This window comes from Rhinatrema bivittatum, chromosome 2 (genome assembly GCF_901001135.1).
Source record: "Rhinatrema bivittatum chromosome 2, aRhiBiv1.1, whole genome shotgun sequence".
NCBI classification, from domain to species: Eukaryota; Metazoa; Chordata; class Amphibia; order Gymnophiona; family Rhinatrematidae; genus Rhinatrema; species Rhinatrema bivittatum.
The window spans coordinates 13,857,067-13,881,332 of NC_042616.1; the positions used below are offsets into that span (position 1 = coordinate 13,857,067).

The 24,266-nt window shown below is 49.5% G+C and overlaps 1 protein-coding gene across 1 annotated transcript in view; it reads left to right on the top strand.

The window, feature by feature from the left end:
* The window catches only part of LOC115086235 (acid-sensing ion channel 1C-like), a 132,566-nt gene extending 108,522 nt beyond the window's left edge, over positions 1-24,044 (top strand). Inside the window, exons 8-11 of the mRNA XM_029592695.1 lie at positions 7,327-7,418; positions 8,771-8,850; positions 18,794-18,865; positions 23,311-24,044. Of these exons, the coding sequence (XP_029448555.1) occupies positions 7,327-7,418; positions 8,771-8,850; positions 18,794-18,865; positions 23,311-23,340 (274 nt within the window). The 3' untranslated portion in view covers positions 23,341-24,044. The remainder of the gene's footprint in view (positions 1-7,326; positions 7,419-8,770; positions 8,851-18,793; positions 18,866-23,310) is intronic.
* The last annotated feature ends 222 nt before the right edge of the window (positions 24,045-24,266 follow it).

Here is a 24,266-nt window from a genome sequence, read left to right on the forward strand (position 1 = left end):
TTTGGTAAGGAACTGGAGGACCTGATTCAGTCATTGGGCGAGAATAAGGTCCATCGTTTGCCAGAAGACAGGCCAAAGTCAAGGGGTTCCTTTGTTTCTAGGTCTTGCTTTAGGGGAAGTCAGAGACCTCGGACCTCTCGAGGGTCAGTTTCATCTTTTTGTCACACTGTCAAAAGGCAACAGACTTATAACCAGTCCTTTTGGGGAAGATGTTTTGGTAGGCCTGGCACAAGCCAGGGCACACTGGGCGGAAAGCCTTCACAATGATGGGCGGCCGGTCCATTCCTCGATTCCCGTAGAGGGAGGCAGATTGTCTCTGTTTTACGAGGAGTGGACCAAAATCACGACGGACCAGTGGGTTCTTTCAGTGATAAAACACGGTTACACATTAGATTTTGTATGCAGGCCCCACTAACAGTTCCTGATATCTCCATGCAGTCACGCCGTAAAGCGCCAGGCGGTCAAAGAGACTCTATAGCATCTTCTCGACTTAAGAGCCATTGTACCGGTTCCGTCACCGGAGCTTCGAAGAGGAAAGTATTCCATTTATTTCGTGGTGCCCAAAAAAGAGGGCACCTTCTGATCCATCCTCGACCTCAAGAGGGTCAACAGATGCCTTCGGATTCCTCGCTTCCAGATGGAAATGTTAAGGTCCGCCATTGGGTCGGTTCGCCAGAGGGAATTTCTAGCGTCCCTGGATCTTATGGAGGCATATCTGCATATCAGGATCCAGTCAGATCATCAGCAGTTTCTGAGGTTCTCCGTCTTAGGGGATCATTACCAATTCCAGGTGCTGCCGTTCGGTCTGGCTACTGCTTCCAGGATGTTCACCAAGATCATGGTGATAGTGGCAGCACAACTCCGAAAAGAAGGTTACTTGGTACATCCGTACCTGGACGATTGACTGATTCGAGCAAAGTCAGAATTGCTTTGCCAAGCAGCGATCAACCGAGTGCTTCAATTACTGAGAACTCTGGGCTGGGTGGTCAACATGTCCAAGAGTCGTCTAGTGCCCTCCCAGTCATTGGAGTTTTCGGGAGCTTTGTTCGATACTCGTCGGGGAACAGTGTCCCTAATAGAGGAACATATGGCCAAGCTACAGAGTCAAGTGCGAGTCTTGTTGTCCAAGCAATCCCTGACGGTCTGGGATTACTTGCATGTCCTGGGTTCTATGACCTCGACCCTAGAATTGGTACTGTGGGCCTTCGCTCATATGCGGCCCTTGCAATCAGCGTTACTCTCCTGCTGGAACCCAGTATCAGAGCAGTTTCCTCTTCATTTACCTCTGACGGGGTTCGCTTGGTCCAGCCTAGACTGGTGGCTACGTCCCTACAACTTGAGACGTGGAGTTACGTTGGTAATTCCGGACTGGATGATAGTCACTACGGATGCCAGCCTGTTCGGTTGGGGAGCAGTTTGTCAGCGGAAATTGGTACAAGGACAATGGTCCCAGCAGGAGGCCCATTGGTCCATCAATCATTTGGAAACCAGGGCGGTGAGATTGGCACTGCAAGCGTTCCTTCCGATCCTCCGCGGCACATCAGTCAGAGTTTTATCCGACAATGCGACCGCGGTGGCCTACATCAACCATCAGGGGGGAACCAAGAGTCAACCAGTGGCATTGGCGGCTCGTCTGCTGATCGCGTGGGTGGAGCAGAACCTATTCAGCATCACAGCCTCTCACATTTCCGAGGTCGACAACTTTCACGCGGACTTCCTCAGTCGTTATTGCCTGGATCCCAGGAATTGGGAGCTCGCGGACGAAGCGTTTCAACTCATCTGTGCCCAGTGGGGCACGCCCGCCATGGATCTGATGGCAACATTCCAGAATGCCAAAGCTCCGCGCTTTTTCGCTCGGTGCAGGGACATGGGGGCAGAAGGCATGGATGCCCTGGTACTCCCCTGACCAACAAATGTGCTACTTTATGTGTTTTCTCCTTGGCCTCTCATAGACTGGACTCTTTGCTGAATAGAAGTACACCCAGCAGAGGTGATTCTGATAGTTCCCAAGTGGCCGAGGCGTCTGTGGTTTGCGGACCTCGTCAATCTGACCGTGAACGGTCCCTTTCGGTTTCCGGACCTGCCGAACTTGCTTCAACAGGGACCCATTTGTTTCGACCAGGTAGAGCGCTTTTGTCTAGCGGCATGGCTTTTGAGAGGAAGCGATTAAAGTCCAGAGGATACTCGGATGCGGTGGTGGCCACATTGTTGCGATCAAGGAAAGTGTCTACCTCCTTATCTTATGTCCGAGTCTGGAAGGTGTTTGAGGCCTGGTGTCTCGCCAGGGATATTGTACCTACTCGGGCGAGTATATCAGACATTTTGAGTTTCCTTCAAGCTGATTTAGCAAAGGGCTTATCGTGCAGTTCCTTGCGGGTGCAGGTGGCGGTGCTTGGCTCCTTATGTGGGAACATTCAAGGGGCAACCTTAGTGACGCATCCCGATGTCTCTCATTTTCTACGGGGAGCGAAGCATTTGCGTCCACCGGTGCGGCAGCCATGTCCTTCCTGGAATCTGAATGTGGTTCTTAAGGTATTGTGTGTGGCGCCGTTTGAACCCTTGCGGAGAGCAGCCTTGAAGGATCTCACGTTGAAAGTGGTGTTTCTGGTAGCGATCGTGTCAGCGCGCCAACTGTTGGTTTTCGGATTCAGGAGTTTCCCTGCGAACGGTTCCTTCCTTTCTTCCCAAGGTGGTATCTTCCTTCCATTTAAATCAATTGGTAGAGCTTCCGTCCTTCTCTGATCTGGATAGGTTGGATTCCTTCTCCAAGGATTTACGGAAATTGGATGTTCGTAGGGCCTTGCTACGCTACCTGGAGGTTACCAATGGTTTCCAGGTCTCGGATCATCTCTTTGTTCTCTGGAGTGGTCCACGAAGGGGGAACATGGCTTCTAACATTACGATAGCTCGCTGGCTAAAGAAGGCCATTAATTCTGCTTATTTATTACATAGTTGGCCCTTGTCAGTGGGTCTTCAGGCTCATTCTACTCGTTCTCAAGCCGCGTCTTGGGCGGAATGTCAGCAAGTTTCTCCAGAGGAGATTTGTAGAGTGGCTACATGGAAGTTGTTTCATACCTTTGCCAGGCATTACCGACTGGATGTTCGGGCTTCAGGAACAGGAGTTTTTGGAGAAGGTGTGCTGAGAGCGGGCCTCTCCAGATCCCATCCCAAGTAGGTATAGTTCTAGTACATTCCAGGAGTCTGGACTGATCCGGGTACGTACAGGGAAAAGAAAATTGGTTCTTACCTGATCATTTTCATTCCTGTAGTACCACGGATCAGTCCAGAGACCTGCCCTGTTTCGGTTCTGTAAGGTCATGGAGAATCCGCGCTGTTTCTGGTCAATTATTGTTCCTTTTATTCAAGTTTTGTTCCACGTAGCACGGGTTCTGTTCCCATTTGGGGGTCAAGGAGCCTGTTTTCTGGTTGTTAGGTTACTGTATATAGTTAGTTTGGGTTTTTGGATCCATTTTTGGATCCATTCTGCTTTGACATTAAGTAATACTGCCAGGCTGTAGGTGGCACCCTCCTATATAAGGCGGAGTTTGTTGGTAAACTTCTGTCTCCATTTGCTAGAGGGGGGGCAAACCCAGGAGTCTGGACTGATCTGTGGTACTACAGGAACGAAAATTATCAGGTAAGAACCAATTTTCTTTTTCAGCACTCCCTGTTGTCTTGGTGGAACCTGCAGTCTCCACTTGTCAATCTAGGTCTTCTCCTGACTGCAGTGGTGGCTACAGCTGGATCATCTAAGGAAGAGAATTTCCCTAGCAGCATCAGATTGGCTAGTACTGAAGACAGATGCAAGCCTCCATGGTTCAGGAGCTGACAGCGTAAGGGCGCGGGGATGCAGAAAAGTCTCTCTAGAATATCAATCACTAGGAGGCCAAGGCAGTCCGGTTGGCATGTTTGCAGTTCGGCGACAAGCTGCAGGGTTGATCGGGCTGGATAATGTTGGACAACGCAACGACTGTGGCCTACACAAATTGGTAGGGTGGAACCAAGAGCCAACAAGTGTCACAGGAAATAGATCAACTTATGGAATGGGCCGAACTACATTCAAGATGATCTCACACATAGCCGGAAAAGTCAATTTAAGAGCAGACTTTCTCAGCAGGTAGAGTCTGGACCCAGGAGAATGGGCACTATCAAACGAGGCATTTCAGATGATTCTGGATCACTGGAGTCTCCTGTTTCTAGACCTACTGGCAACTTCTCACAATGCAAAAGATCTGCAATTCTTCAGTTGCAGGAAAGATCTGAAGTCATTGGGAATCGAGGCCTTGGTGCAAGAGTGGCTGGAAGACAAGTTCCTTGTCTTCCAGCCACTTCCTTGTCTTCCAGCCTTTCCTCCATGGCCCATGTTGGGCAGATTAGTCCAAAGGATTGAGTGCTACAGAGGGATGGTGCTCTTGCTTGCTCCAGATTGGCCCAGGAGACCATGGCATGAAGTTCTGTAGCAGCTTCTGGTGGAATCGCCCCTTCAACTTTCGGTGCACAGAGATCTGTTGCGGCAGGGTCCTGTTCTTCACGAAGATCCGACTCGATTTGTCTTATGGTATGGCCCTTGAAAGGGCTCACTTGCTGAAACATGGATACTCTGCGGCAGTGATTTCCACCTTTCTAAGAGCTAGAAAGTTCTCCACTTCCTTGGCCTTTGGGCGGGTTTGGCTAGTGTTTGAGGCCTGGCTTAAGGATCAAGGTACTCTTCCTGGTTCGGTCAACAACCCACTCATTTTGCAAGATAGCTTGAATAAATGTTTGGCCCTTAATTCCTTAAAGGTTGAAATAGTGGCTCTCGCTTGTTTCAGGGGTCAGGTGAATGGTGGATCCTTGTCGGCTCATCCTGATGTGGCCTGTTTCCTGAAAGGAGTGAAACATCTTCATCCTCCTTTTCAGTTTCTGGTGCCCTTATGGAGTCTTAATTTGATATTGGATTTCTTAGTAGACCCTACATTTATTTTTTTTTCCATTGCAATATTTATTGGAAGTATAATAATTATAAACATCAATTATCAAGTCATAGACAATAGCATAACAAAAATGAACATGATCAATCAGCTGGCACACAGATTGGCACCCATTCTTATGTTATACTGATTATTATTCAACTGTGCACCCTTCTTGTTTACAATAAACAATATGCGGATTGTATGACCCGATTCCATTTCGCAGTTATTTACTCCCTTGTTTTCAACCCTTTCCACCCCCTCTTGCTCTATAAACCTCAACCAAACTAGGTGTTTTGTTACCAGTGTCTTAAGAATGCCCTTTATTTATTTATTTGCTTTTACATACCAACATTCATTGGGGTATATCACATCGGTTTACATGTTAACGTGGTGAATAATAAGACTAAAGTGTCTTATTATTATTACATGTTAACGGAGGCAATTCAACAATTAATATAATTACATTTTAACAGAGGAGAACATTGTAAAGAATTAACTCAACAACTCAACAAAACAGTTATTATATTTACATTAGGAGGTAGGCATCTCGAGAATTATTACATTGTATAAATAAGTACATAGGAAACATAGTTGGGCTTATTGTGGTACGCGGGCATGCAATAGGGCTAAGTGGTATTGTGACATTTTCATTTGATCATAAGATGGGGAGGGGGAGGGGAGTTAGGTCTGTGGGCTGGTAGGCTTTTTGGAATAACCAGGTTTTTAGATATTTTTTGAAAGAATGGTTGGAGGTCTCCAATCTGAGTTGTGAAGATTGGAGACCTTGTTATAACAATATGAAGCACAGGAGGCCTCCCATCTCCAGTCCTCTCATTCTCATTCTTCGTCAGTCATAAGTGTTTAGCATATGATTTTCCCAGTGTTAGATATAAAGTCACCCAGATGAAAGCCATAATTCATATGGATCCCACATCATTGTAAATGAGGGAATAGACCTATGTTTGCAAGCAGTGATCCGCCCTAACCTATATATGGTAGATACCTTACGCTGTACCTCGTATAATTGTGGGATGGTAGATGTTCCCCAGTGTATAGTGAGAACACATCTCGCAGCCACAAATATATAATATTTCAGTAGACCCTACATTTAGACTGATGCATAACCTGACTTTGTGGCTTTTGACCTTGAAAACGGTGTTTCTTGTGGCAATTTGTTCTGCACATAGGGTTTCCAAACTGCAGGTCTTGTCTTGCCGGGAGCCATTCCTCCGGGTGACTCCAGGGTCAGTTCAGCTGTGTACTGTTCCTTCTTTTTACCGAAGGTGGTCACTGACTTTCACTTGAATCAATCCTTCTGCCTGCCATCTCTGGACAGAGAGAGAGATGTAGAGGAGTATCATCTGTTGCAACCCTTGGATGTCAGGTATCTGGAGGTTGCTAAGCCTTTACGGAAGATGGATCACCTATTTGACCTTCACGGCAGTACTAGGCAGGGAGAGCCAGCCTCACGGGCTACAATAGCTCACTGGATTAAATAGGTAGTCACGGTTGCATACGTTGATGCTAGGAAGCCGTGACCTAGTCAGGTCAGGGATCATTCCACTAGGGCTCTGACAGTGTCATGGGCAGCAGTGAAATTGTTGTCTCCCATCGACATTTGCCGAGCTGAGATGTGATCCTCGTTACACACATTTTCCAGGTATTATCGTCTGGATATGCAGGCCTGCGAGGAAGCAGCTTTGCACGTGTGGTTTTGACTGGACCACGGGAAGCCTCCCACCCTATTCAGGAATAGCTTGGGTACATCCCACTTGCTCTGTTTTCATCTGGCTGTACACTAAGAAATGAGAAATTCTACTTACCTGATAATTTTCTTTTCTTTAGGACAGTCAGATGAATCACACTTTCCCTGCCTTGGCTGCTGAATGAGTGTTAGTCCAGTCCCTGGACTAGTGTTAATACATTCTTGTCTGAGCTCAGTGCTGCCTATTGGGTGAGTATTGAAATGGTTAGTTGTTTTTAATCAAGTTTTGCTAGTCTGCCCCCGGTTGCTTTTGAAGAGAATACTGGCGGCCTGATGTTACTGTAGGGGTATATATATATATACTTTGATGTCAGTTTGCTTCATCTCAATCTCCTGGTAGAGAGGTGCATAACCCAGTGGTTCTGGATTCATCTCTATGTCCTAAAGAAAAGGAAATTATTAGGTAAGTAGTAATTTCTAAATACTCTTTGGTGGGGATGGTATTTTGGGGGTAACATTATGGCAGAGTAACACTCTTTGATCTTAGGCCTAGGGCTGCTTTTTTTTAGAATAGTATTTCCCTAGAACAAAGCTATTTATTTTTCAGGGCTGGGGCTGGCATATCAGGGGTAACATTACCCTAAAGTAACACTCTTGTTTCGTTGTCAGGGAAAATGTTCTAGTGTTGGATATTTTCTTTGAGGCTTTGAACTATGAGACCATCGAGCAGAAGAAAGCCTACGAGGTGGCTGGACTGCTGGGTGAGTGACTTCTAGAGGGAAGGGAGGTCAATGAGAGGGTCACCTCTGGCTTGGAGGGTCATGGAATGAGTAAGAAGACATTAAGTGTGAGACCTCAAAGGTAAAATAATGGGTCAGGTCTATTTATGATCATAGGGTGAGTGATCTCTGGGTGGTCAATAGGCAGGTCAGTTTTGGTAGGATCACTAGACCAGTGACTTCTGGAGAGAGCCACCTCTGGTGTGATTATAGGGAGAGTGACCTCTAGGACACTTCTGGTAAGGTCATGGGGTGAGTGACCTCTGGGGTGGGACGCTTCTGGTGGCAGTCACTGGCTGGGGGGAGGGTCACTAAATGAGCATGTCTGCTTTCAAACATTTGTTTTGTAAAGAAACCAGGTTGGGTTGCCAAGCCTTTCTTAACAGACTAGCATGACCCTTCATAGCACCTTACCTTATTCTCTGATATCCTGCAATTTGCCTCTGGAGTTGTAGCCCTGATATCCTTCAGTTTGCCTCTGTATCTCTCCATGGTGAGACCGTACCTTGAATACTGTGTACAATTCTGATCACCACATCTCAAAAAGGATATAGTTACGATGGAGAAGGTACAGAGAAGGGCAACCAAGATAAAGGGAATGGAACAGCTCCCCTATGAGGAAAGACTAAAGAGGTTAGGACTGTTCAGTTTGAGAAGAGACGACTGAGGGGGGATATGATAGAAGTCTACAAAATTCTGAAAGGACTTGAACAAGTTAATGTAAATTGGTTATTTACACTCTCAGATAAAAGAAGGACCAGGGGCACTCCATGAAGTTAGCAAGTAGCTCATTTAAGACAAATTGAAGAAAATTCTTTTTCACTCAGTGCATAGTTAAGCTCTGGAATTCATTGCCAGAGGAAGTGGTTACTGCAGTTAGTGTAAATGGATTTAAAAAAAGGTTTGGATAAGTTCCTAGAGGAAAAATCCATAAGCTGCTATTAATTAATAGCACTAGTAGATTGGGATTTATTTAATGTTTGGATTCCTGCCAGGTACTTGTGACTTGGATTGGCCACTGATGGAAACAGGATGCTGGGCTTGATGGACCTTGGGTCTGACTCAGTATGACATATCTTATGTTCTTATGATTTCGGCTGTGTGATTTCAGCAGGCCACATGAAATGGATTTCCTCCTGGTTCTGAGGAACACTTTCTGCACTCTGATGGCCTGGTTCCTCTTTTCCACTCCAGGCCTTCCTTGCTTTTCTGTTCCTGTATAGATAGTCTCAGCTGAGCTTCCTGAGCAGACTCACGACTGCCTGGGTCTGGGCTTTATCAGGGGGCAAAAGAGGACCACCTCTCACTGGAGATCTTGATCTTCTCTTTTGCAGGTGATATCGGTGGCCAGATGGGCTTGTTCATTGGGGCCAGTATCCTCACCATCTTAGAAATATTTGACTACTTGTATGAGGTAAGAGATTAACAGCGTAGCAGGAAAAATGAGTAGCGTGACCCCTTCAGGACCCTCTGCTTAAAACCAGAGGCCCAGAGCACCATCCCACCATCCGAAATCCCCAATACTCAAAGCAGCCAGGAATGGTTAGGGTGACCACACAGCTCCAGGGCCAGAGGGACGGGCAGAGCCAGTCCTGGATTTACCTCATTGCATGCAGGGAGCTGTGCGATCACCTTACATGGAATACAATGCAGGCACCACAAGCATTTTGTGGAGATCAGATGTGGATTGGAAGGCACAGTGTAATCCCCAAATTACAGACCAGCAGTAACTCGAGCACAAGGTCTCCTTGGGGAGTTGCTGCTTTAGGTAGCATGGAAGACGTGATGCTGCTCAGCATCTCGAGGGATCTCAGAGCAAAGATTTACCTAATTCTGGGGCTGCATCTCTTCCCTATTTTCCCCAGTGATAGCGCAGATGGGTGAGTGAATAAGGCTTATCTGTGTGTGGAAGACACTCAGTTTCTTAGTGTCCAGACAGATTAATCCAGAACCAGTGGGTTATGCACCTCTACCAGCAGATGGAGACAGAGCAAAGCTGACATCACAGTTTCTTCTTCCTTCTGCTCCACCAGTTCCGAACCTATGGGTTATCATCAAAAACTTTTTTTTAATGACATCACTAGAATATAAGTGATAATTAGAACACATTCAAACAGTGTTCTCTGCCTCCAGCCGTTGGATGAGAGTTTAAAGTATTTACTTTTGTAGCTTTCAGCACCTTTATTTGTGTCAAAGTGCTTTAAATTGTGGCCATGCTCCTGCGGACAGTTCTCCTGCAGTGAGGCGAGCCTTAGAGACTAATATATTCACTCCTTTGCTTTTTGCATTGTAAGGAGGAGAAGTCTCTACTCTCTATATCGGCCATTATTTGGAGATTTAGACTGAGTTACCTGCACTTCAGCAGGGGATTCCTGTCACCATGTCGGAGAAGGTCCATCGTTGCAGCGGTTGCAGGACAAAGCGTATTCCCTGTACGTACCCGGATCAGTCCAGACTCCTGGGTTTCCCCCCCCCCCCCCAGCAGATGGAGACAGAGCAGTTACCAGTGGTTAAAGGGGCTCTTAGGGAAGATAAGGCCATTCCCTGTACGTACCGGATCAGTCCAGACACCTGGGTTGTGACTCCGCACCAGCAGGTGGAGACAGAGTAAAACTTGTCGGGCTCCCTACATATAGTAAGGTGCCACCCACAGCCCCTCAGTCTTTCTCTGTCTCCAGCAGTTGGGGCAGGTCCACCCACAGTCTCTGGGATCCCTGGGGTTGGAGTTAGCCAGTCAGGGATAAGAAAAAAAAAACAAAAAAAAACACATAGGACAGAAAGGGGATTCCCTTTTTTTGTTTTAATTCATAGTAAAAAAAAAAAAAAAAAAATAGAAAGTTTTGGGCCAGGAAGCTCCCGGTGGAAGTGCCTCCCAGGGGGGTTGCCAGATCCTGAGGGGATCATCCTCCTCTGGTAGAGGCCGCTGCTGGGGTCGAGGACCCGGCCCCTCTGGCAGCAGCGTTGGGGGTGACACCGGGGAGCCCGGTTCACTCACCCCCAGTGGAGCCCGGAGGTTTCAGCACCCTGGTCAGCGATCGAAGTAAAAAAAAAAAAAAAAAAGTTTTTTACTTTTGCGCCGGCTCTCTCTCTCTCTCTCTCGCTCTCCCGCGCGACGTTTCGTTCCGGGGGGGGGCGGTTTGTTTTCTTAGGGCTGCGGCGTTTTTTGTGCAGTCTCGGCCGGAATGCCCGTCGGGGCCGCCTGCCGCGCGTGCGGCTCCGCGCGCACGCGAGTCTCGAGGGACGGCATGTGCTCGGGGTGCCTCGCTGGAGGCGAGGGACCGTCCGGGGGCGATCGGGGGGGTCGGACCCGGGCGTCTCGTTCGCCGCCGCGCGTTGGTGCAGTGCAGGAGGGGGGGCCGGATCCGTTCCCGCTTAGCGCGGGAGCGGCGGCCATTTTGTCGACCGTCCACGAGGCGACCAGGAGAGCCATGGAACATGGCTCCCAGCCCCCTCCGCTCTCTCCCCAGCCTCGGGTCGCGTCGGGTGCGCCTCGGGGTGCCTCCGATGCGGCTGACTGGGGCTCGGGGGAGGGGCACTCGGACTCTGAAGAGTCCTTTTCGGAGGATTTTAATTTTTTATTAAAAAAATTGGCGAAGTATCAGAGGGAGCGGCGCAGGCACGGGAAAGTGCCAGGAGATGCGGATGGCCGGTCCCGCTCCCGGAAGAGGTCGGCCCGCCCTAGAGACACGGCTGTGCCCCCGAAGGACAAGCGGCTGGCGCGTGGCGCACCCCAGGCCGCGGATTCAGAATCCACTTCCTCGGAGGAGGAACGGTCGATCTCGGGGGCGCCGGAAGGGCCTGAGGGGCCCGATGAGCAGGGTCCAGCGCAGTCAGGCGCAGGCGAGGGCGCGCAGGCGGGGGATGGTGACGACCCCAAGGTCGTCCGCCTGTTTAAGAGGGAGGAGCTTTCCCCTCTCATTCCAGCGATTCTCGACGAGATTGGAGTGGAGGCCCCGCCGGTGGAAACCCGTCAAGGGCCTAAGATGGATCCGGTACTCCTGGGACTCGCGGGTCCTACGGTAGCGTTCCCTTTCCATTTTTCTGCGTCCGACATTCTCTTCCGAGAATGGGACACCCCGGAGCTGGGCCTCAAGGTAAGTAAGGCCATGGATAAGCTATATCCTCTGCCGGAGGATGCCTTGGAGCTCCTGCGGCTCCCTCGCGTGGATGCCGCCGTGTCGGCGGTCACCAAAAGGTCGACCATTCCCGTCACCGGCGCTACGGCGCTGCGGGATGTCCAGGATCGGAAGCTGGAGGTGCAGCTCAAAAACGTTTTCGAGGTGTCAGCCCTGGGAGCCAGGGCTGCTATTTGCAGCAATTTTGCGTTGCGGGCTGGGCTCCGCTGGGCCCAGACCTTACAAGCGAATGCGGGTCTCTCAGAAGGGGAGGCGGCTCAGGCGGACCTTCTGGAGGCAGTAATCGCTTACAGCGCTGATGCCATGCACGATCTGCTGCGCACCTCGGCCCGGGCCATGGTGTCTGCGGTTTCAGCGCGCCGTCTTCTCTGGCTCCGAAACTGGGCGGCGGACGGTACGTCTAAGGCTCATCTAGGCGCCTTGCCTTTTAAGGGGAAGTTGCTGTTTGGGAAGCAGCTGGATGATATCATGCAGTTCCTGAGTGAGAACAAGGCTTTTAAGCTACCGGAGGACAGGCCACGTCCTAGACCCAATTTCTCTGCACGGAACCGTTTTCGTAACAACCGTCGCCAGAGGCCGCAGAGGTCAGCTGGGGCGGGTCAATCCTTCAGAGGAGGCTCTGCCAGGGCTTTGACCTGGCCTCAGTCCTTTCGGGGGAAGAGATTCAACAGGTCAGGGGGATCCTCGGCGGGATCCGGGGCCAAGTCGGCCCAATGATACGCGATTGGTTCGTTTCTCGGCGAGGACTCAGGAGGCCGTTCCACTGGTGGGAGCGCGCCTCGAGAGTTTTTACGAGGAATGGACCAAAATCACTTCGGACCAGTGGGTGTTAGACGTGATAAGACACGGTTACGCGTTAGAATTTGCACGTCTCCCCTGGGACAAGTTTCTCGTATCCCCCTGCAAGGCCGTAGCCAAAAGGGCCGCCGTACGGGCAACCCTCCAGCGCCTGGAGGCTCTGGGCGCCATCACTACTGTGCCGCCGGCGCAACGGGGCATGGGAAGGTACTCCATTTATTTCGTGGTTCCAAAGAAGGACGGAGCGTATCGTCCGATCCTCGATCTAAAAGGAGTAAACCGGTGCCTTCGTGTTCCACGGTTCAAGATGGAAACAATTCGCTCGGTAGTGGCAGCGGTTCGCCCGGGCGAGTTCCTAGCGTCCCTGGATCTGACGGAGGCATATCTCCACATAGGGATCCAGCCAGCCTATCATCAGTACTTGCGATTTTGCATCCTGGGCAAGCATTTCCAGTTCAGGGCTCTTCCCTTCGGTCTAGCCACGGCTCCACGCACCTTCACCAAGGTTATGGTGGTGGTGGCTGCTCAGCTCCGACGGGAAGGGCTCTTCGTTCATCCTTACCTGGACGATTGGCTCATTCGGGCCAAATCCGAGATGGAATGTCGGCAAGCGGTGGCCAGGGTTCTGCAGCTCCTGCGGTCGCTTGGTTGGGTGGTCAATCTAGCCAAGAGTCACCTTCAGCCCACCCAGAGGTTGGAATATCTGGGGGCCGTGTTCGACACCAAGGAGGCCACGGTATCCCTGACTCAGGACAGGGTCCTCAAGCTCCAGGGGCAGGTGAGGCGTTTGCTAGCCCTACGATGCCCTTTGGTCCACGATTACCTGATGGTCTTGGGTTCCATGGCGTCGACACTCGCCTTGGTGCCCTGGGCTTTTGCTCATCTGCGACCGTTACAATCAGCGTTACTTTCCCGCTGGAGGCCGGTCTCGGAGGAGTTCCTGCGCCCGCTGCCTCTCACGGACCGCGCCAGGGCCAGCCTGCAGTGGTGGCTCTGCCCCAACCATCTGACGTGCGGCGTTTCTCTGATCCTGCCCAACTGGACGGTGATCACGACGGATGCCAGTCTCTCGGGTTGGGGAGCGGTCTGTGGGGGGCGCTCGGTGCAGGGTCTGTGGTCAGCTCAGCAATCGCAGTGGTCCATCAATCGGTTGGAGACCAAGGTGGTGGCACTAGCGTTGCAAGCCTTTCTGCCGTGGATACGGGGCCAGGCGGTACGAGTCCTGTCGGACAACGCCACCACGGTAGCCTATATCAACCGCCAAGGCGGGACAAGGAGTCAGCAAGTAGCGGAGGAAGCGGCTCAGTTGATGGACTGGGCGGAACGGCACCTCAGCAGCATTGCGGCGTCACACATCGCCGGCGTCGACAACGTACAAGCGGACTTCCTCAGCCGGCACCGGCTGGATCCGGGGGAGTGGGAGCTCCCGGAGGTAGCATATCGTCTCATCTGTGCCAGATGGGGTCAGCCACGTCTGGATCTGATGGCCACCGCGCACAACGCAAAGGCTCCGAGGTTCTTCAGCCGTCGGAGGGAGCGGGGCGCGGAAGGGGTCGATGCCCTCGTGCTTCCTTGGCCCACGGACGTGCTGCTCTACGTGTTTCCCCCGTGGCCTCTGATAGGCAAGGTGCTCCGGCGGATCGAGCTACATCCGGCGGCGGTGATATTGGTGGCGCCGGAGTGGCCACGACGTCCGTGGTTCGCGGATCTACTGCGGCTGGCGGTGGAATCTCCGCTCCGTTTGCGGGGCGACGCGACCATTCTGCGGCAGGGACCCGTCTGTTTGGAGGACGCGGATCACTTCTGTCTCGCGGCTTGGCTTTTGAGAGGGCGCGCCTAAGATCCAAGAGGTACTCCGAGGCAGTGGTCACCACGTTGTTGAGGGCTAGAAAACAGTCCACGTCTTTGACCTACATGAGGGTCTGGACGGTCTTTGAGGACTGGTGTAGTGCTCACGAGGTGAACCCCATTCGGCCAGAGGTGCCGGAGATTCTCTCTTTTCTGCAAGAGGGCCTCTCGAAGGGACTGTCCTGGAGTACCCTGAAGGTTCAGGTGGCAGCCCTTGGCTGCCTTCGAGGAAAGGTCCGGGGAGTGTCCTTGGCGGGCCATCCAGATGTGACGCGGTTTCTGCGGGGGGCAAAGCATCTCCGTCCGCCGGTCCGGAATCCGTGTCCCTCCTGGAACTTAAACTGCGTGCTTTCGGCTCTTTGTGGGTCGCCTTTTGAACCGGTCAAGCGTGCGACGTTGAAGGATTTAACATTGAAAACAGTGTTTTTGGTCGCTATTACGTCCGCGCGTCGGGGTCTCGGAGTTACAAGCTCTTTCTTGTAGAGAACCGTTTTTGCGTTTTACAGAGACTGGTGTCTCACTGCGGACGGTTCCCTCCTTTTTACCCAAGGTGGTGTCGTCCTTTCACTTAAATCAGTCAGTTGATCTTCCTGGGTTTTCGGCCATGGATCCTCAGGCCAGAGGATCGAGGGAACTGAGGAAACTTGATGTCCGTAGGATTCTACTTCGTTATCTGGAAGTTACGAATCCTTTCCGGGTTTCCGATCACTTGTTTGTTCTCTGGTCGGGGCCTCGTAGAAGATCGGCGGCTTCACGGGCCACGATTGCGCGTTGGCTCAAGGAGGCGATTGGTTCGGCGTATCTTCTGCAGGGCAAGCTGGCACCCAGGGAGCTTCGTGCCCATTCGACACAGGCGCAGGCCACGTCTTGGGCCGAAGTTTCTAGTGTATCCACACAGGAGATCTGCAGGGCGGCAACGTGGAAATCGTTGCACACTTTCACGAGACATTACAGGCTTGATGTCCAGGCGGCTGAGGCTCAGGGTTTTGGGGCGAGTGTTCTCCGAGCGGGACTCTCTGCTTCCCACCCTGGGTAACTTGGCTCTGGTACATCCCAGGTGTCTGGACTGATCCGGTACGTACAGGGAAAGGAAAATTAGTTCTTACCTGATAATTTTCGTTCCTGTAGTACACGGATCAGTCCAGACTCCCGCCCGTCTGTGTCTTGTAGTTTATGTCAGAAGAAAGAGAGAGAGTCTGCTCGGTTGCTTATTTGGCCATTGTAGTTTTGCAGTTTTGCACGTTGTGTTCATGGTTCTGAAGGTTTTCGGCTCCAGCTCAGGGGCTGTTGTGAATTGGCCTCATGTTTGGGGTTTTTTTTCTAGTTAGCTAGTTTTTGGCTTTATCTGGCTTTGACATTACGTGCGACTGAGGGGCTGTGGGTGGCACCTTACTATATGTAGGGAGCCCGACAAGTTTTACTCTGTCTCCACCTGCTGGTGCGGAGTCACAACCCAGGTGTCTGGACTGATCCGTGTACTACAGGAACGAAAATTATCAGGTAAGAACTAATTTTCCTTTGCAGAAAGACTAAATGAATTCTTTGCTTCCTTGTTTACTAATGAGGATGTTGGGGAGATACCAGTTCCGGAGATGGTTTTCAGGGATGATGAGTCAGACGAACTGAACGAAATCACTGTGAACCTGGAAGATATAGTAGGCCAGATTGACAAACTAAAGAGAAGCAAATCACCTGGACCAGATGGTATGCATCCTAGGGTACGGAAGGAACTCAAAAATGAAATTTCTGATCTATTAGTTAAAATTTGTAACCTATCATTAAAATCATCCTTTGTACCTGAAGACTGGATGGTGGCCAATGTAACCCCAATATTTAAAAAAGGCTCCAAGGGCAATCCAGGTAACTATAGACTAGTGAGCCTGACTTCAGTGCCGGGAAAAATAGTGGAAACTATTCTCAAGATCAAAATCGTAGAGCATATAGAAAGACATGATTTAATGGAACACAGTCAACATGGATTTACCCAAGGGAAGTCTTGCCTAACAAATCTGCTTCAGTTTTTTGAAGGGGTTAATAAACATGTGGATAAAGGTGAACCGGTAGATATAGTATACTTGGATTTTCAGAAGGTGTTTGACAAAGTCCCTCATGAGAGGCTTCTAAGAAAACTAAAAAGTCATGGGATAGGAGGTGATGTCCTTTCATGGATTACAAACTGGTTAAAAGACAGGAAACAGAGAGTAGGATTAAATGGTCAATTTTCTCAGTGGAAAAGGGTAAACAGTGGCGTGTCTCAGGGATCTGTATTGGGACCGGTGCTTTTCAATATATATATATAAATGATCTGGAAAGGAATACGATGAGTGAGGTTATCAAATTTGCTGATGATACAAAATTATTCAGAGTAGTTAAATCACAAGCAGATTGTGTTACATTACAGGAGGACCTTGCAAGACTGGAAGATTGGGCATCCAAATGGCAGATGAAATTTAATGTGGACAAGTGCAAGGTGTTGCATATAGGGAAAAATAACCCTTGCTGTAGTTACACGATGTTAGGTTCCATATTAGGAACTACCACCCAGGAAAAAGATCCAGACATCATAGTGGATAATACTTTAAAATTGTCGGCTCAGTGTGCTGCAGCAGTCAAAAAAGCAAACAGAATGTTAGGCATTATTAGAAAAGGAATGGTGAATAAAACAGAAAATGTCATAATGCCTCTATATCACTCCATGGTGAGACCGCACCTTGAATACTGTGTACAATTCTGGTTGCCGCATCTCACAAAAGATATAATTGCGATGGAGAAGGTACAGAGAAGGGCAACCAAAATGATAAAGGGGATGGAACAGCTCCCCTATGAGGAAAGGCTGAAGAGGTTAGGGCTGTTCAGCTTGGAGAAGAGATGGCTGAGGGGGGATATGATAGAGGTCTTTAAGATCATGAGAGGTCTTGAACGAGTAGATGTGACTCGGTTATTTACACTTTCGAATAATAGAAGGACTAGGGGGCACTCCATGAAGTTAGCAAGTAGCACATTTAAGACTAATCTGAGAAAATTCTTTTTCACTCAACGCACAATAAAGCTCTGGAATTTGTTGCCAGAGGATGTGGTTAGTACAGTTAGTGTAGCTGGGTTCAAAAAAGGTTTGGATAAATTCTTGGAGAAGTCCATTAATGGCTTTAATCAAGTTTACTTAGGGAATAGCCACTGCTATTAATTGCATCAGTAGCATGGGATCTTCTTAGTGTTTGGGTAATTGCCAGGTTCTTGTGGCCTGGTTTTGGCCTCTGTTGGAAACAGGATGCTGGGCTTGATAGACCCTTGGTCTGAACCAGCATGACAATTTCTTATGTTCTTATGTTCTTATGCCTGGGGCCTGTTGTTTGAGTTCAGGCTGCCTCCCCCCTCTGTTGCCAAAAGCACTGATGTTGTTGTGCCCGTTGGCACCTGATTGGGCGTCTGTTGGACCCCTTTTGTGCTGGGGAGCAGCCTGTAGCTAGAGATTCACCCATGTGTGAGGACTACCATCCTGCTTGTTCTTGGAGAAGAGGTTGCTTACCTGTATCAGGCGTTCTCTGAGGACAGCAAGATGTTAGTCCTCACAAAACCTGCTCGCCACCCCGCGGAGTGGGTTTCTCCTATTTTTATGTTACTAATAATTCTATATTACAAGACTGGAGAGGTACCCTGCGTGGATACGTGGTATAGGGCATGCTGGGCATGCTCGGTGTGATTGGTCAAAGATCTAGAAACTTTGGCATAACTTTTCCGCATCGGGTCTCCGTCTGATGATGTCACCCATGTACAAGGACTAACATCCTACTGTCCTTGGAGAACATCTGTTATAGGTAAGCAACTCTGCTTCACCGCAGCCTGAAGTAAAGACACCCTGTGGGCCAGATATGGTCCACGGGCCATCTTTTGCAAACCTCTCCCCTAGAGGAAAGAAAAAAAAGACAGTAATGATGAAATAGAGACAAATACTTCAAAGCTATTAATCAGGCATGAGAACTAAAGCATTTTCAGAAGTAAGAAAGTTCCAGAGCAAGAATTCATTGGTGGGACTCCCAAGACAGGAGCAATATCAGACAATATTTCTTCACATACAGGGTAAGGGGTCTAAGGAACGAACTCCCTATTGAGGTGGTGGAAATAAAAAACACCTGAGATAAACCAGAACATCCTTATAGGAAAAAGCCAGAGATCAACCTGGGTTTGTGGCATTGCACCGGAAGTGGGATTAGGCAGAGACCAGAAGGGCCTTATGATCTTGTAGTCCTGTAGTCCCTCTCCCTTCCTCCTCTGGGATACCTCTCACCCCAGGTTCCTCGCCTCCTGCACTGAGGGAGCCTCTCCCAGAGTGTTTGTGACCCTCTCTCAGCTCTTCCTCCGGAGATTTTCCGTATCACGGCTCTCTCTCTCTCCAGTTTTCTGCCTGAGCTCCTGTGATTTCTTAACTTGCAGTGTGTTTCCTTACCACTGCCTGTGACAGAGGTAATCGGGGCAGGACTGGGCCTCAAGAGGGGAGAGGATGCAGACAGCCGGACAGGTGACACAGAGAGAGAGAGAGATTGGAATCTCATGGATTGTTTTTTCTCTCCCATTCAGGTATTTCGGGACAAAGTACTGGGGTACTTTAGGGATAAGAAAGCACCCAAGAGGAGTCACAGCGACAACCTGGTAAAGAAATTGAATAATAGTGCGGGGAGCCCCATGTGCGTGAGAACAGGAGGAAGGGTGTGCAGACATGAGAGGGGAGAACAGAGCACACCTCCCTTAGCTCTGGTCCCCGGCAGAGCTCAGCATTGTATGGAGGGGTGGCCCGGGTGTGGGAGGGGGTCCCTCTGGATCCATTTGCTCATGCTGTCCGATGACGATGTTCAGTAATCCATGAACATGGCCCATTGCCCTCACCCTCTGCATTGTTTGTCCACTCTTCACGGCATCTTCCCTCCTTCCCACTTCCTTCCCTCCTCCGCCACCAGCAAGAACCCCAGCACAGCTGAACCCTGAGGGCCAGCACCTGCTCATTTAGACGGTGAGTCAGTGGCGTTCCCAGACATCTCAATCATGTCAGGCAGAGACTGGGATCACAGTATGCAAACTGGATGTCAGGAGATCATCTGGGTCTAGGCTTTGACCTGTTGTATGTAGGTAGATGTAGTTCTGAGTTCCTTGATAAAATAAGAACTACATCTCCCAGCATTCAGTGGGGGCGGGAGGTGAGGGTGGTGGTGAAACCAGAACTAGATTAAACTGTCCTGAAAATTTTAAAATGAATTTAAAAAAAGGATAAGAAATGATTCTTCTTGATTAAATGTCATACACAAGAGCAAAACCAAAACATTTGAAAATAAATCTATAATCTGGAAGAGCTGTTTTATGAAGGAAGAAGCAAGATCCGGGGCACGTGTTAAGTCTTCAAAGCACCATACCCAGATGATACAACACCAAGGGTTATGGAGGCCAAAGTGAGTGATAGAGTGCATAATACAAAACTTCACAGGTACTAGAAGGTAACGGAGCTGGGTCTGTCTGACAGGCTGCAAATACAGCCTGTCAGACAGACATGAGTGCCTGAGATTCCTAGAGGAAACGCAGGCGCTCACATAGCCGGGTCTGTCTGGCAGGCTGTAAGTACAGTAATAACTGGAAGTCCTAGAGGAAACGCAGGCGCTCACTGAGCCGGATCTGTCTGGCAGGCTGTAAGTACAGTAATAACTGGAAGTCCTAGAGGAAACGCAGGCGCTCACTGAGCCGGATCTGTCTGGCAGGCTGTAAGTACAGTAATAACTGGAAGTCCTAGAGGAAAAGCAGGCACTTACATAGCCGGGTCTGTCTGGCAGGCTGTAAGTACAGTAATAACTGGAAGTCCTAGAGGAAACGCAGGCGCTCACTGAGCCGGGTGCGTCTGGCAGGCTGTAAGTACAGTAATAACTGGAAGTCCTAGAGGAAAAGCAGGCACTTACATAGCCGGGTCTGTCTGGCAGGCTGTAAGTACAGTAATAACTGGAAGTCCTAGAGGAAACGCAGGCGCTCACTGAGCCGGGTGCGTCTGGCAGGCTGTAAGTACAGTAATAACTGGAAGTCCTAGAGGAAAAGCAGGCACTTACATAGCCGGGTCTGTCTGGCAGGCTGTAAGTACAGTAATAACTGGAAGTCCTAGAGGAAACGCAGGCGCTCACTGAGCCGGGTGCGTCTGGCAGGCTGTGAGTACAGTAATAACTGGAAGTCCTAGAGGAAAAGCAGGCACTTACATAGCCGGGTCTGTCTGGCAGGCTGTAAGTACAGTAATAACTGGAAGTCCTAGAGGAAACGCAGGCGCTCACTGAGCCGGATCTGTCTGGCAGGCTGTAAATACAGTAATAACTGGAAGTCCTAGAGGAAACGCAGGCGCTCACTGAGCCGGATCTGTCTGGCAGGCTACAAGTACAGTAATAACTGGAAGTCCTAGAGGAAAAGCAGGCACTTACATAGCCGGGTCTGTCTGGCAGGCTGTAAGTACAGTAATAACTGGAAGTCCTAGAGGAAACGCAGGCGCTCACTGAGCCGGGTGCGTCTGGCAGGCTGTAAGTACAGTAATAACTGGAAGTCCTAGAGGAAAAGCAGGCACTTACATAGCCGGGTCTGTCTGGCAGGCTGTAAGTACAGTAATAACTGGAAGTCCTAGAGGAAACGCAGGCGCTCACTGAGCCGGGTGCATCTGGCAGGCTGTAAGTACAGTAATAACTGGAAGTCCTAGAGGAAAAGCAGGCACTTACATAGCCGGGTCTGTCTGGCAGGCTGTAAGTACAGTAATAACTGGAAGTCCTAGAGGAAACGCAGGCGCTCACTGAGCCGGGTGTGTCTGGCAGGCTGTAAGTACAGTAATAACTGGAAGTCCTAGAGGAAAAGCAGGCACTTACATAGCCGGGTCTGTCTGGCAGGCTGTAAGTACAGTAATAACTGGAAGTCCTAGAGGAAACGCAGGCGCTCACGTAGCCGGGGCTGTCTGGTAGGCTGTAAGTACAGTAATAACTGGAAGTCCTAGAGGAAACGCAGGCGCTCACATAGCCGGGGCTGTCTGGTAGGCTATACAGGGGACCATGGGAGGCTCATTTAGCAATAGCACCTATTTAAATTCTTAAAGATCTTTGTGGTTAGACATAGGAAGGGATGGGTGCTGGGGATGAACTAACTGAGGGGATCTTGAGTGCTCTTTAATCAGCGGTGCTGGTTTATAAATGAGGAAGAGGATGAACGCTCCTGCGTAGGGAGTGATATCTTACAGGAGTTTTAGCTCTATGGCTGGAAGCTGGGATATATTCTGGCAGCGCACACAGGAATAACTGCGCAGACTTACAGTACAACTGAAAACCTCCCACCACTAAGGCAGAGCTGTACGGCTCTCCTCTGGGAATGTGTCAAGAGAGGATTCCAGAAAGCCTCTGCCGGTTTTCAGTCTGTCGTGTGGTATCGCTGTTCCCTTGCCCATCAGATGCCCAGCTCCACACGTTCCTTAAACAATTCTGTATCCCCCGCACGCAGCTTTGTTTCCAGTTAGCTGCCATGCATTTCACATCTGGCCTGTACCAGCAGCTGATCAATTAACTGATCCGTCCAATGGAATAGGTCTTCCCCTGCCAATCCCAGCACAAAGGTCTTGGGGTCCCAGAGTAGAATTGCTTTAGTAATTTTACAAAAGGGCCTTCTCTTAATACAGTCCCACCAAACAGGCCGCCTTGCACCTCACACCTGCTCACACTGACATGTAAACTTAGTACCCGGGTGCACGGTGTGCTTTATTTGTAGGGGATATGCAGATTATGCTAAGGGACTTCAAGCAATCATTTATTAAATTGACCTTCACTTTTTTTCTGGTTTAAAAAGTGTTTAACTTGCAAACACTGGAAAAATTATAAAAGAGAGAGACAATACATCTCCGGCAAGATGTATTGCCAGTTCCCCTGTAAGGGAAGGCTAAAGAGGTTAGGACCCTTCAGCTTGGAGAAGAGACGACTGAAGGGAGATATGATAGAGGTGTTTAAAATCATGAGTGGAGCCGAAAAGGCAAACTCGAATCAGTTTACTCTTTCAAAAAATACAAAGACTAGGGGACACGCAATGAAGTTAGTAGGTAAAACATTTGAGACAAATAGGAGAAAATAAGTTTTTACTCAATGCGTAATTAAACTCTGGAATTTGTTGCTGGAGGATATGGTAAGAGCTGTTAGTGTAGCTGTGTTTAAAAAAGATTTGGACAAGTTTCTGGAGGAAAAGTCCATAAACCATTATTAAGATGGAGTTGCAGAAATCCTCAGCTTGGAATCGTATCCACCCCTTGGGATCCTGCCGGGTACTTATGACCTGGCTTGGCCACTGTTGGTAACAGGATACTGGGCTTAATGGACCTTTGTTCTGACCCGGTATGGCAAGCCTTATGTTCTTATGTTCTAAGGTCTGTGACTCCAACCACCGCCAGTGATTCCCATTTTTTTTAGGAATTAGGTATAAAAGGTAGAATGCAGAGGTTGTGTCCATCCATCTGTTTATCTGTGACCACCCCCCCCCCCCCCTCCTCTCTGTGCATTGCTGCTGAATCTGATTCACACAGGGCACTGTGGCAAGGTAAGAACAAGTGTGCAGCCACAGCACCAGGAGGCACTCGAGAAAAGACTTGCCTGAGCCACCTGGCAGAGGAGGGAGGCATTGCTGGAGTCGAACTCTGGCCATGCGGGGCAAAACAGACTGAGTCCCATGGCCCCAGGAGAGAGAGGAGTGCGTACAGGTCCTACTCCTGCAGGAAAACTTATCGGTGGGATGGGGATGAGGGACTAAGCTCAGCTGCAAATCAGACGAGAGACAGGACGCTGCTGCCGTTCGGCACAGCTTAGAGTAGGGAAAGAATGGGGTTGGCTCCCTCTGTCCAGCCCTTTGGAAGACAACTTCTCCACTTGCACCCCTGGAGGGAAAACTGTATTATATCCGAAAGGGGTGTAAGAAGAAACTGCTGCAGATAGTTCCAAGCGATTCCTCTGCTTGTCCCATATCCGCAATGTAAGTTTCATAAAAAGTACCCCTAATAAAACAGCTGCAAGAGATTCCTCTGCCTGTCCCGTATTTACACACCTCCCTTATTTCTTTAGGCCCTGCAAAGTGAGAGGAGATTTCAGTAAATGTGCCCATCCTCTTCTGGACGTCCCCAGACCACAGTGCCAATGGAATCCAACCCCCCAACCTGGCACTGGAGTGAATGACAGGTGGTCATCATGTTAACCTTCAATCACAAGAACCTCTTTCAAGACCTCCACCCCATCATTCCCAGCTGGAACCTCCGCGTGCTGCTGACATGAGAAATCGCACCTCCATGTCCTTTCTGTTCTGTGCTTCCACACACAGTGAATCTTGGGTGAAACCACTGTTGGGTTAATTCTTGGCTTTCACACCATAAAGTGTCAGTCCCCCCTGGGAGAGACCCAAATATTTGCCAGCATTGAGGGATTACCTTTCTAGCATGCGACAGAAGAGCATGATTTGCTTGTTACGCTCTTGGCTAAGAATGTATTTAAAATGTAAAGGTAACGTGTGAAAGTGGTTGTAACCTCTTGTTCTAAATTGCAACCTTTACTGAGAGGGCAAGAAAATTCATTCATCGGGGCTTCCAGATGCTCCTTGTACTGCAAACTCCACCGTGGAGATGCTTGCTTAGCAGGTAATCGGTTGTAGAAGTGGAGAACTGCAACCAGCGAAATTTGCTTCTAAACAACTAGAACTCGTTGGTGCTGACAACTCCTGTACCCCCTCAAATTTGGACAGCTATATAACCATTAGGCCAGTGTGTCAAAACCTGTTACAGTGATAGCATATGAAGGCAGCTTATCTTCTGTGTATGCTGTGAATGATGGATATACAATGCATCATTTCATTAAATACTAAACACTCTTGATTTTAAATGGAATTGGTGTAGTGTTGTGTTGTCCCTGGATGGTTTATCTGTGTGGCAGAGTATCCTGAGCTGTGAGTTACTATAATACTGATGGCGGTGATGAGCGTGTGATGCTGCTTCTGTTGGAGAGGACAGTGGAAGCAGTAAAGATGATGT